General features: G+C 35.9%; 1 protein-coding gene across 3 annotated transcripts in view; it reads left to right on the top strand.

The window, feature by feature from the left end:
* The window catches only part of XEG113 (xyloglucanase 113), a 283,665-nt gene that overhangs the window by 132,347 nt on the left and 138,549 nt on the right, over positions 1–12,769 (top strand). For all 3 annotated transcript variants that reach the window (XM_089460551.1, XM_089460549.1, XM_089460550.1), the window contains one exon: positions 12,166–12,260. In XM_089460551.1, the coding sequence (XP_089316677.1) occupies positions 12,166–12,260 (95 nt within the window). The remainder of the gene's footprint in view (positions 1–12,165; positions 12,261–12,769) is intronic.

Below are 12,769 nucleotides of genomic sequence, written 5' to 3'. Positions count from 1 at the left end.
TAAGCAAGATACCTGTGTAATAAATTGTGATCTACAAGAGCTATTAACCAGCAGCTTATAAATAAGATCAACAAAAAATTAGACACACCTTACCATAATATACTAGAGAGGAACACTGCCATCAAGTAAAACCCCAAAGACTTTGTGTTGTATTATTCCATAAAAGTTTACAAGAGCTTCAAGTGCTAGTATAGGATCAAAAGATCAGATCATTTCAAATGACAAATGACTTACAATTTATAAATTAATTCTCCAACAACTAGTTGGCTTGATCCCCATCAAAATAATTTCGACTATTAAATTTTTTTTAACTATCTTTTAATCTCCTCCGTCGAAATTATTTTATTTTTTGAGGAAATTTGAATTTTTCATTTAATTGAATTTTAATCAACTCACAAATAATTATTTAGAGTTGATTTCCTCAAAAAATTGACTTTGAGTTAACTACCAAGGCCCAAAGGTCAAAAATCTCTTGAAATTTTCAATATTCCCTTGGCTAGGGACCTCCAAAAATTAATTTTTTTGGGGCCCACGAATTTTTTTAATTTGGAGAATTAATTTTTCTTAGGACACAAAATTAATTAAATTTATGGCTTAGGATTTTAATTTATTTTTGCCAAAAAAATTAATTAATTAACTTAAATTTGACTCTAATTAATTAAATTTTTAGCTTAGGATTTTTTAAATTTATTTTTGCCAGAAAATTTAATTAATTGACACATGAGGGGATTAATAATTTTTCCAACCCTCAAATAATTTAGCCATGGTGTCTAAATATGAGGGACCATGCACTAAAATATTTTTTTACATGAAGATTTTACATTTTAATACATGAAGGGGGAAAACCCGTTCGTTATAGACCCTCAACATTTACCATTTTTGCGACACAAAAAATATAATCTAGTGAACTCAATTAGCGAAAATTATTCCCAAGTCACTTTTACAAAGACTCAATCTAAAACATTAGGACTTGCCTAAGATCTTGACAACAAAATACACCCTAGCTTTGGGGTGAGGGTGGAGGGAAAAACTCTGTCGATTATTTATTACTAGAGACACAAATGAATCATGAGACAAAAAACCTCCTAGAATAGAAATCCTCACCAAAATAATAGGTTTAACTAGACTGTTACATACAAACGTGGTCATACTAGGATTATTTACATTATATATATGCATAATGGGTTGACATCTTTACAAAATTGCTCACTGATGATGAAATCTGAAAGGCCCGAACACTTGAACACGATAGATCCCTTTTGCAAAAAAAGGGGGTGTACTCTCTGCTATGGGGTCGTTGACATAGAGTGGTCAAAACAACGCCAATGGATCACACATTATTTCTAGTGACCTTACATCTTCTGCACTGTGGACATCTTCACAAGAAGGTTTCTCATCCTTTAAGATAACTTCAAGGCTCCCTTTATGGTTATCCACCAAGCTTGTGGGTAACAATGCTCATGGTTGGATATTTGGAGCTTCCACTCCTTGGAGCTTAATTGACATACCCTTCTTGGAGTATATGTGATGTATAAGGTTTCTTTCATTGTGAACATTGATGTCAATTCTTGAATCTTGTCTATCTTGGTTTCTATCATAAAGATTATTTGTGAATGCCTAACTCTTCTACAAGCTAACTAGCTCAATCCATTGAAGGCAAACTCTACCAGTTGGAGGGAAGACTTTCTGGGTTAACTCCTCTCCATCTTCCTTTGTTAGTTTGATAATTATTTGGTGCCTTGTTTTGTCTCTTCATTTTAGGAACCTTAGCCTATGTCACAGGGTTCGGCGAACTTGAAGGTTCAGGTTCGAAATTCAGGGAACCTGAAAAAAATTGAAATTCGTTTAGGTTCGCCGACCCTGAAAGTCGAACCTGAATGACGAACCTGAACGAATTCGAACCTAATCGAACCTTAAAATTCGAACTTGAAAAATCGAACTTGTACGTATTTTAATGCGAATTTCAATGGTTTTTTTTAAGGTTCGATGGTTTTTTTGGCAGTTTTATCGAACATCTGCATCTGCATGCTCAGATTTTCTGCATGATTTGAATAATGGATCGATTTTTACCTATGAACATTCATGCACTACAGCTGAAATCGAGGAACTATCTTTTTTGAAGTTCCTATGAAATTTACCATCAGGCCAAAAGCCATCATGACTCCCGCATTCGATGTGCAGCGAATGCTACAAAATTATCTTACTGAGAAACGCCTTTGGTGCATACCTGAAATGATGTGACATTCCTACAGTAAACTCGGCTGAATCTATTGGTATAGCAATGATGGATATCCATATTAAATGGAAAATCAACACTTGTACTAAATTGTTTTCAAATCGGTTTTGGCTCATTGTTCTCATGTAAAATCTGTGTGTACAATTTGTCATCTAGAAGTTCCAAACCCTTAGCTTTCATCTCTGTGAAAAGATGGCGTGCTTCTTCCTCTAGGCCTACTTTGTGACAAATCCTGATCAAATACTCATAGTTTACTGAATCCAAATTGGGATCCGTTCCACTCTGTTGAATCAAGAATGAATATGCTTCCTCAAAATCTCTGTCGAAGAGGATTCCCTTAAGGAGATGAGCATAAGTACCATATAGAGGCTTATTCCCTTCTTCTTTCATTTTATCCAAGAACTGAAGTGCGCCGCCAAGCTTCCTTGTCTTGCAAGCATAATTAATCATCATGTCATATGTAAATGCATCCGGTTGGTAGCCACTGTATAGTGTCATAATACATCTAACAGTGGCCTAAAAACTAATCAGTCGTCATCTTATATAATTGGAAGGTTATTTGCATTGTTCAAACTTTAACTTAGTACATTGTTTGGCATTTTATTAAAATTTGGAGGACTGCTAAACTAATTAAAGGTCTGATATAAATACTGAAAAGTCTGGTAATAAACGTAGCACTAAGCAGTGGTATGATTCACCCATTGTTCAAACTTTAACTTAGTACATTGTTTGGCATTTTATTAAAATTTGGAGGACTGCTAAACTAATTAAAGGTCTGATATAAATACTGAAAAGTCTGGTAATAAACATAGCACTGAGCAGTGGTATGATTCACCCATTTTTATTTATATTTGAATTTCACTATTTTATCATTTATTTAAATTCGAATCTTAATATGCCATTGCCAACAAAAATGCAGACATATTTGTATTCATGTGTTTATGGATCGATTTTGAATTTTCTATTATTTTGTCATATATATATATATATATATATATTGAAAAATATGTATAGTCGAACCTAATGCCGAACCTCATTCGAACCTGATCGGAAAATTCGAATTCGAATCGAACTTAATCGTTGTTGAACTCAAACCGTGTGACATAGACCTTAGCAAGGTTATTGAGTATGTTTATCAAGCTATAAATGAGTTTTTGGTGAAGGTGCTCCATTGAGGACCCTTTCTTGTAAGGCCTTGCTCTTCATTGTTTATCATGATTAGATAAGAGATTATTTTGCCCTTGGATTCTGTTAGCACTAATTTTTATGCCCTTGGAGCTGATATAAACTTTTAAAATCAGCCGCAAAAGCAGTGAACATATAAGGGAATCTGCCCTATGTGTGATTGGCAAATCCTCTTCTTTGTTTGGGTTGGTGCTTGCCAACCTCATGGGGTTGTCCTTAATGATTGTACCTGCTGTTCTATCCTAGAGATCTGCAATAAAACTTAAAAAACAGCACGGTTAAAGCTGTTTGACCGGCAAGTTAGTGGGCAAATCAATTATGTGAAAATTTGTAAATTAAATATGTGGAACGGTCCTTCACAAATCAGCCTCTAATATGTAAAAATAAAGAAAGAAAGAAAGCGTATCTAAGTGGCAAATTGCCCATATAAATGGCTAAGAAAGCGTATCTAAGTGGCAAATTGCCCATATAAATTGCTAAGAACTCTTAATAATTTATGTAAGATAACCTTGAATCAAAACAAACCAAAGAGAGTGGATCAAAACCAAGTCTTATTCCTCAATGGGGTAAACGTTTGCTGCACCAAGATGACTATTAATAGGATGTCTAATTTTAGTGAGTTCCCCGCTAGCTCCTCGCATGTTGACATCAATGAGTGCTCATATATCGAGGAGGGAAAGTGGGAAATTGATGAGAATCGTTTTGATGGGGACCCTATCTATGATACTGATGATGATGATAACAATAGGTCCCTTGTCTTTTCTCATGATCTTGGGGATGTAGTTGAGTCACGTGTAGCCCATTTCTTCAAACCTTCTTGTAATGATGAGCCTTATCCCCATTCGGAATATGATTTTGAGGAAAGGGAACATGTCGATTATGATACTTCATTTCCCTTTCCTCTATCTCTTGATCGTGATCCTATAATAATTATGAAGCATGAAATTGTGAAGAATGATCGTGAGCAAGAGTTCTTAAGCCCAGTCTGTCAATCCTCCATTCTCTACTTGTAAGAAAGGCTCCAAATCTCCAATTTGGTATCCTTCCCCTCATCGAGGGCTCCCTTCTACAACATATTGATATCATATTTTCCCGCCTCTCACCTACATCATCATCCATATGATTTTTTTTATGTGGTCTTTGGGACTTATTCCCTAGGTAATCATATAGGCAGGTTTTCCCATATTGATCTAGTGATATGTTGGTTGCATTGGCTTTATGATTACACTTAGCATTGGCTTGATGGAATATGTATGTTAGGGTAGGATGCATTGCATGTGATCTTTGCATTAGAACTTAACATCATATCATATTTTCATGCTAGATTAGGTGCATTTTTACATTTTAAAATAGATTTTATTTCCTGTTGGTTTTACGAACTAACAAAAGCATGGGTGATCAAAGGACACTGTGAAAACATGCTGCCCCATGTACTTAATCTTTGATGTGCAGGTAATAGGTCTACGTTCCCAACAGATTGCTAGTGTTCTCATGACCTCCCCTTCAGAGTGCATGATGCATGTACTCTACTGAGAGCTCTTGTCACAGTTAGAGCCAAATGTTACCCACCACCAGTGGGTGACCCCTATAGGAGAATTATTTCTTCCAGATCTGCCTCCAGCTGGTAGCCAACAACCACTAGATAGCTTGATGTGCCACCATTCTCCACCACATGAGCCAACTATTATGTGCCCTCGCCCATCTATTATGATCGTATGTTTGAAGGTGGGCCTTCCAATTCCAAAGGTATGGATTTTCATTATGTAATTTGGTACTTTTGCTTGCTTTCCTTAGACACATTTGGACAGTGGGGGGATTTGGCAGAAGAATAGGCTTGGATTGTACTTTTGTTCCCTTGTTCTAACATGGTGGTTAATCATGTATCCTAGTCTTGTGGGGTCTTCTCTATTGGCAATTAGTTTTAGGAGTGGCACTACATGGGAAGGCTTGATTTTGGTTGCGTGGTCTCACTTCTTGACACCACACATCTCACTTCCCTCTGCTCATTATAAACCCTTTTCATACTTTTCCCATGCGTGTCCACATTTGTCCATTGGGTCCACAAGGAGTTAGCCCCCCCTTCTGAAGTGAACAAAGTTCCTTCTACAAATTAATTACTCCAAAAGACTTGGAATATCAAGATATCCATTAAGGATATAACTATTATATTAAATATATGAATAAGAATAAGAATGAATGATTTACAAATGAAAATGAGAGGCTTGCTTATATACCAAGCGTCTTTTCATGAAGAGTCATGTCCTATTAGACATGCCTCTTCAAACCTAATTACTAGCTTAACTAACTATTATTTATGATTATTATCTTTTACATTATATTTATATTATTTATATATTTTATTCGTTACATTGTCTCCTTCCTCAAAAAGCTTTGTCCTTAAAGCTTGTCGATGGAAAAGACTTGATCTCTTTTTCGGCTTCGAAAGTCTTTCTGTCTCGGAATGGTCATCCTCATCGATACAAGTTGATATGATTTTCTTAGTGACAAACAAAATTGTCGCACTGAGAAGGGATCAGACCATCCCAGATTAATCTTCTGTATAGTATTTTGATCATCGGAATTTTGTAACGACTTGTTAGCATAAGACAGAATTGATGTTATGTCATTATTCTCTGGAACATCAGTTTGTTGTTTCTGGTCTAAATGGTCCCGATACGTAGCATGGTTGATTTGTCTATTCTCATGATTCAGATGCCGATAGGGGACTTTTTTGGTTTGACTTTCCCTTATTGGGCATGTGGCCATTTTTATACTTTCTTTTGGCGAAGATGTTGTTGAGTTGGTTATGAAACATTCACTGGGGATGTTCATTGTCTGAACTGCAACATCTACATGTGTCGTTTCTTCAATTGACTTGTCTTCTTGAGTTGTCATATTCACTGGATCGGTATTCGTTCCCTTATTTTCAACTTGAACTGTTGTGACTGGAGATTTTGATACTTCTTCTTGAGTGACTTGTTCCAATTTATCTTTTAATGCTTTCTTATCCTCCTTAAGTTTCTTAATTTGCGTCAGCAATTTTTCACTATGGTTTTTAAGTCAATAAACTTCTTCATTTTTGTCAATAGTGATTTTGTCAATTTCATTTTGCATATTTTGTAATACTTTTTTACCTTCTTGAGAAATTACTTTTGAAATATCTGATATATCTTTTGCCGTTATTGAACTAGGTTTCAGTGTAACATCTTGGAGTGTTATTTTCTTCTTCTTGTAAGAAAATGTTAAGAACTTTTTCTTAGTATTTAGAATAAAGGAACCTAGAGTTTTCATCCATGGTGATCCCAAAACAATGTCAGTATCGTTAAAAGATAGGGTTTGCATGGTGAATTGTGAGGTAAAAGTATAATCTCCAATATTTAGGTGTAAATTGCTTATATCGTATTGTTTGCAAAAAGAATTTGTTTCAACTATATTTGATTCAGGAATCACCAATTGATTAGCACATTTAGGACTAATATAATTACTTCTTTCAGTAGAGTGATCCTTTGATGTTAAATAGTGTGCAAACACATGTACTACGGGTTTCAGGAAACCTTTCATTACTAGTCTCCATTTTTTTCCTTGATGTTTTTACGTAAACAATATGTCAATTGGAGCTATTTTTTTTTATAAAATATCACTTATTTCTTCTATATATATTTTTCAAATATTCTCCTTTTCTTCTTTTTTCTTGTTCACTCTTTTAATAATTTTTTTTATATAATAATAATTTTTTTTTAATATTTTTTATTTTATATAATTATAAATTGTATATATTATATAATTTTAATTTATATATATTATAAAATTATAATTATATAAAATTTATATATACTTTTTTGAGACCCACTTTTCCTTTTATATGTAACTATATAAGGCTTATATAGTATCCTTTTTTATAATTATAATAATATTTTTTTCTCAGAAAATTTGGAAAATTTGGATGAGACGTGACTCTTGGTATAGTCACAATAGATTTGAACGATTAAAATTATTTAGATCACACCTTTTTTCTCCAATGTTATCAAAATATCTTTTACTTTTAAAATACCATGGGCTACTACCATGGGTTGTTTTTAAAACCTCCTGTAAAAAGTAATGTTTACCTTTCACGTAAGAGCTTTTGTATCCTTGTTTTTTCTTTAACTTTTAAAATACCATGGGCTATTACCATGGGTTGTTTTTAAAACCTCTGTTAAAATGTTCTCCATGTAAAAAGTAAAACGTATTCCTTTTGTTTTTTGTTTTTCTTTTAACTTTTTAAAATACCATGGGCAATTACCATGGGTTGTTTTTAAAACCACGGGCTTCTCGACGTAAAAAGTTTTAAATATACTTGGTATGAGATTTTGTATTAGTTTTATTTTTTCTTTTACTTTTTTTCTTCTTTTTTTTTTAATTTATTTACTTGTATATTTTTTTTGGTTAATTTTTTTTTGTTGTTGTTTAAATATGGCCAAAGGCCTAGAAAAACGGAGAAAATGAGAAACTCCCAAATATTGAGGAAAATGCTTCAATTATAGGGCAACAAGGTTAACGAATTTCGATAGTCAAAGGCCTGGTGATCAGCCAAACGTGGCTCTGATACCAAATGAAGCTAACAAAGTTCCTTCTATAAATTAATTACTTCAGAAAACTTGGAATGTCAAGATTATCCATTAAGGATATAAATATTATATTAAATATATGAATAAGAATAAGAATGAATGATTTACAAATGAAAACGAGAGGCTTGCTTATATACCAAGCAAGTGCCTCTTCATGAAAAGTCATGTCCTATTAGACATGTCTCTTCAAACCTAATTACTAGCTTAACTAACTATTATTTATGATTATTATCTTTTACATTATATTTATATTATTTATATATTTTACTCGTTACACCCTCCCCTTGTCCGCACTTTGTGTCATGCTTGGAACAATGCCCCAAATGTTGATGCAATGAAAAATAAAGTTAAAAGCATAATTTGGCTACTTACAATAAGAAATGTACTACAAAATGCAAAAGATGGCCGGAACATACAAATTTAACACGTGGGCAAAAGCCAAGCATGAGCTCTACCTCTATCATTATAGCCATCACCCTGGTTCCTTGGGCCCTTATGTGTGCCCCCCTGCATCATTAAGGAACCCATGATTGTCCCAACCCTTGGTGGGCGATGAATTGTCAAACCTTAAAAGGGTAATTATTGCTTTATCATACACATCATGCTCTCATCCCTTGGAGCCCGGAGGAGTAAAAGAAAGAAAAATTAATAAAATACAAAAGACATATGAAGAAGGGTGGACAAACAAAGGTCGGGGTAACTCATGTAACACGATTCCTCCTGCCTACATCTATACACCCATGTGTGGGCCTTCACCCATTATAGCTACCCTTGTACCTTGGCATGTGGCTTGGAGCCTTCCCTTTGTCCCCTCTCTGTTCCATCATTATTTCACATGGCCCCTACCATTTGACGAATGTACGATGGACCTGTCACTCCCTTAGAGTTTGAAACCACCTAATAGGGTCCTTTATTAACCTCTCTTGTTAAGGTTGAAAACACCTGTCTCTTCTAAATCCCATTTGGAAGGGCATGCCCTTATGAAGTGCCCACTTTTGTCTCTGCTTAGCAAGCTTATTTACTCAATTGCACTAATGAATTGTTGTACTGGAAGGTGAGGAAGATGCATTTGATCTTATATAGGATTGCAGGTGGGTCTCCATCTTGGACTTGGTATCCCTATATGGGATCCAAGCCCTCCAAAGGGTCATAATGACACTTGTAGGGCGAGTGTTGAAAGCCATGGGCCTCCACCATTGCAGAGCATTGATTGCCTCACCATGGGCTTCTTCAGCACCACACATTGCTTGTTCGTGCCTCAGCAACATAGAGATGATGATGCATTTGGACCATGTTGCCCAGTCGACCACACATCGACACCCGCCACTTGGTAGCTGATCCATGGCCTAGAAGAGGTTTTGTCTCATTCAGAGAGACATGGGAGGACTTGTGTGATCTTCCTGCTCTCATTGAGGAGAATCAACTTGATATTGAGCCATTTGGAGACCCATGAGACCCATTTGGAGCCCACAGAGCCCAAATAGGGGTTTGGAGATGTTTTGCAACATTTAGAGGACATGTCCCTCTTCTTTATTGATTTTGAGGCCCTCTCCCATACATTGACCACAAGAGGCCTCAACGCTAGCCTTGGAGAGTCCTTCGCATGGATGACGTCCTCCATGTGAGCTACAAAGGAGATTAAATGTTGATTAATTGTTAAGCTAGCTTGGTTGGCTTGTAACCAAGGGTCTTCACATCATTTGTTATGTTTTAGGGGCTTCATAATTATAAATTCGAATTGCCAAACCATCACACCTGGGATTTTCGCTTGCCTCATTAGAGGATTCAGACCTGCAATTTTGGAGAAGATTTGGATGTTTTTGGGATGTGCTTTGATGTATGGATTTATTGTTATCTTTTTGGAGCTTCTAAATGCATTGTTGATGGATGGATATACTTCATATTGTCTAGTAAGTGCTTTTTCTTGTTGAATATCTTTATGTAAATGTCTAACGCATGGAATTCTTTCTCATAGTGAAGATTTATGCGCTAATTTACTTGATATGGTATGAAATTGTGATCTTGGGAAGTTTTGAATGTGTTTCTCATTGATTATGTGAAATGAATGTTCCTGGTGGGAATTTTTTTATAATTTATCCACGAAACTCCATTAATTAATGCTAATGAAGATAATTGTTGAAAGGGGTAGTTAGGGCTTCCTCTTTTAGCCTCCTTGAAGGTCAATTTACCCTACTATAAGCACCCATGACTCCATACTCCCAATGTTCTAGGCACTAGTCAAGTCCCTTGGTGGTCAAACTTGGATCTAATCCATAAATTTTTCCTCTTTCCTCTTTATAAATCCCTCCCTTTAAGGATAAGGAGGTTTTCTAGGGCTTGGTGCGAAATTTTAGGGAGGAATTTTTGAATTCCGTCGAGACAAGATTCTTCCTTATTGTCTCCTCTAGGCATCCTCCAGTTTTGAATGAATTCCAACAGTGGAATTTCAATATAATTGATGCCCTAGCTATCATATCAAGAGAGAACCCTAGAGGCTAGCCGCTAATCCTTCAACTTGGGGATTTTTTGAAGGCTTGAGCTTTAGTACTTGTTGAAGTATATCATTCATAGCCTTTTCCCTTTTTTAGCTTGACCTTGGATGAACCCTTGTATCATAAAATATCTCAACCCTAGGTCTCGTGTAGATTTTCTTTCAAGGGGTTTTTCTTGGAAAGTCTTCCTAGCTTCTCCCAAAGCTTGCACTTTCATTGAACTTTCCATTGAATGAGACTCCTTGCCTCACTTCATAACTTCCTTAGATATACATCTACCTCAAGTGAGGGTCTCCCATAAGCCTTTCTTGGAGAACTCTTAGCTTCCCTTTGAAGCAATTGAGCCATATCTGAGTCTCTCCTTTGAATGGGCCTCGAAAATCACTTCATACCTAGCCATTGGTTCCATCATCCTAGTGATTTCCTATATACCAGGACTCCTCCTATCAGTGAAGGTCTGTAAAGCGCAGGGGACATTGACTGAGGTGATAGTGGGTCCTTGTCCCATTGTTGTCATTTGGTCTAGTAGTTGTCCCTTAGGTACCCTTCCTAGGACCCTTGCTAGATTGTGTGCCAATGGAGCCCAGGCAAGGTAGTGCATTGCTGTTTGAGGGTTCTCATCCTGTTCATATCATCCATCAACGTGGTCCGGGGAAAGCTCCATCAAGCTGTAACTGCTACTGAACACTTGGGGTCTTCTGCTGTGCTTGGTGAGAGAAGAAAGGCCTACGAAAATGCAAATGAACCATGCATTTCCAAAGGGGAAACAAAATTCTTGTTGCTTTTCCTCTGAAAATTTGTATACCATGTCCATAAGTTCACTGAGAGGAAGGAGCTCATCCCCTCTCTGAAATATGGGAACGTTGTTTCTGAGCTACATATAGTATAAAGAACACTGGTTCTTATAGGTTCTCTTTATGTTCAATCGACAAAGAATCCATATTGCCCAATTTGACCTCACTGTAACTATTGATGTTGCTTACTTTGCCCGAGTGCAGACATTATCTGAGAAAGTGCAGCAAATCCACTCTCAGTAGAGAAGGGTAATCATTAACAGATAGCCAGCGCAATGCACATTCAACAGGATGTTTTTGAATTGGAATCAACTTGTTAAATCTTTTCAATAATATAAAGAGAGAATTCTATCATAATAGGTTTGGTTTTGAGATGTCAAGAGCTGTATGTTTAGAGCATTTCCATACTATTACTTACCATGGAGCAAATACATTATTGTGATGGAACATTTAGCACTCTAATAGGAAATCTCTAGTAAAGCTGTTTTCACTTTCAAACACTTTGTGAAGCTTTTGCATTTGCAAACATGATAGATCCCTTTTCAAAGTTCACAAGTTTTGTTTAATGTTGTTATCTGAATATCATGAATTATGGAAGAATTTGTACTTTTAAGTAGAAACACTAGGGGAACGAACATATCTAGACAATCAGCATTCTAATTCTTGGAAAAATTGTAACAAACAAAATGCTAAATATCATTGGAGACTCGCATCTGTGTATTGGACACTAATTTTTGTGACAACAAAACCTCTGATGGTAAAGTATGCATGTCAAGAAATTTAAAGTTAAAACCAGCTGTATTTTACTCTTTAGGTATGTCGTTTATTTTTAATCCCATTTCCCCTCCCAGGTGGGTTCTTGTCATTCAATTCTTCTATTCCTGAGAAGCTATTGACAGGAGGAGAACATTCAGTTGAAACACATTTCCATCTCGTTAACTATCAGGTATGGAATGTTTCATGTAAGTTTACTTCTGTTGAAATTAATTTTTCCAGGATGCTTATTGTTGGAAAATTTCGCCTTTTTTTATTGAGTTTTTCACTAAAATGGGAATTCAGCATACATCAATAAGGTCTACACATAACCTTAAATCCAAGGAGACACTCATCAAGAGTCAGTGTTTCAACTGAATCAAAATTATTGAAACTGTGCCAGGTGATCTAAAAAAGCATATACCATTATTGAAAATTAGTTGTGCCAGGTGATCTACAAAAGTATTGAATGCTCTGTTCCTTTTTTCCTCATGGATTCCGAGGAGTTGGAAGAGATATTGGCAACTCATAAAGTGTAGGTAGTTGATACCATGACACCTTGAAGTGAGTGGCCAATAGACACACGAGGAGCCCTATTGTAACTATTTTGGATGACATGAAGATACACACCCCATTGTTTGCTGCACTAATGATGAATCTGAAGGGCATGCACAAGAGCAAGGTTGCCAGAAGATGGGAGTG

Source organism: Pinus tabuliformis, chromosome 7 (assembly GCF_031772625.1).
Source record: "Pinus tabuliformis cultivar Carrire ecotype Pingquan chromosome 7, CPIR1, whole genome shotgun sequence".
NCBI classification, from domain to species: Eukaryota; Viridiplantae; Streptophyta; class Pinopsida; order Pinales; family Pinaceae; genus Pinus; species Pinus tabuliformis.
Note: the sequence above shows the minus strand (reverse complement) of the source record. Positions and strands in the feature narration are given on the sequence as shown.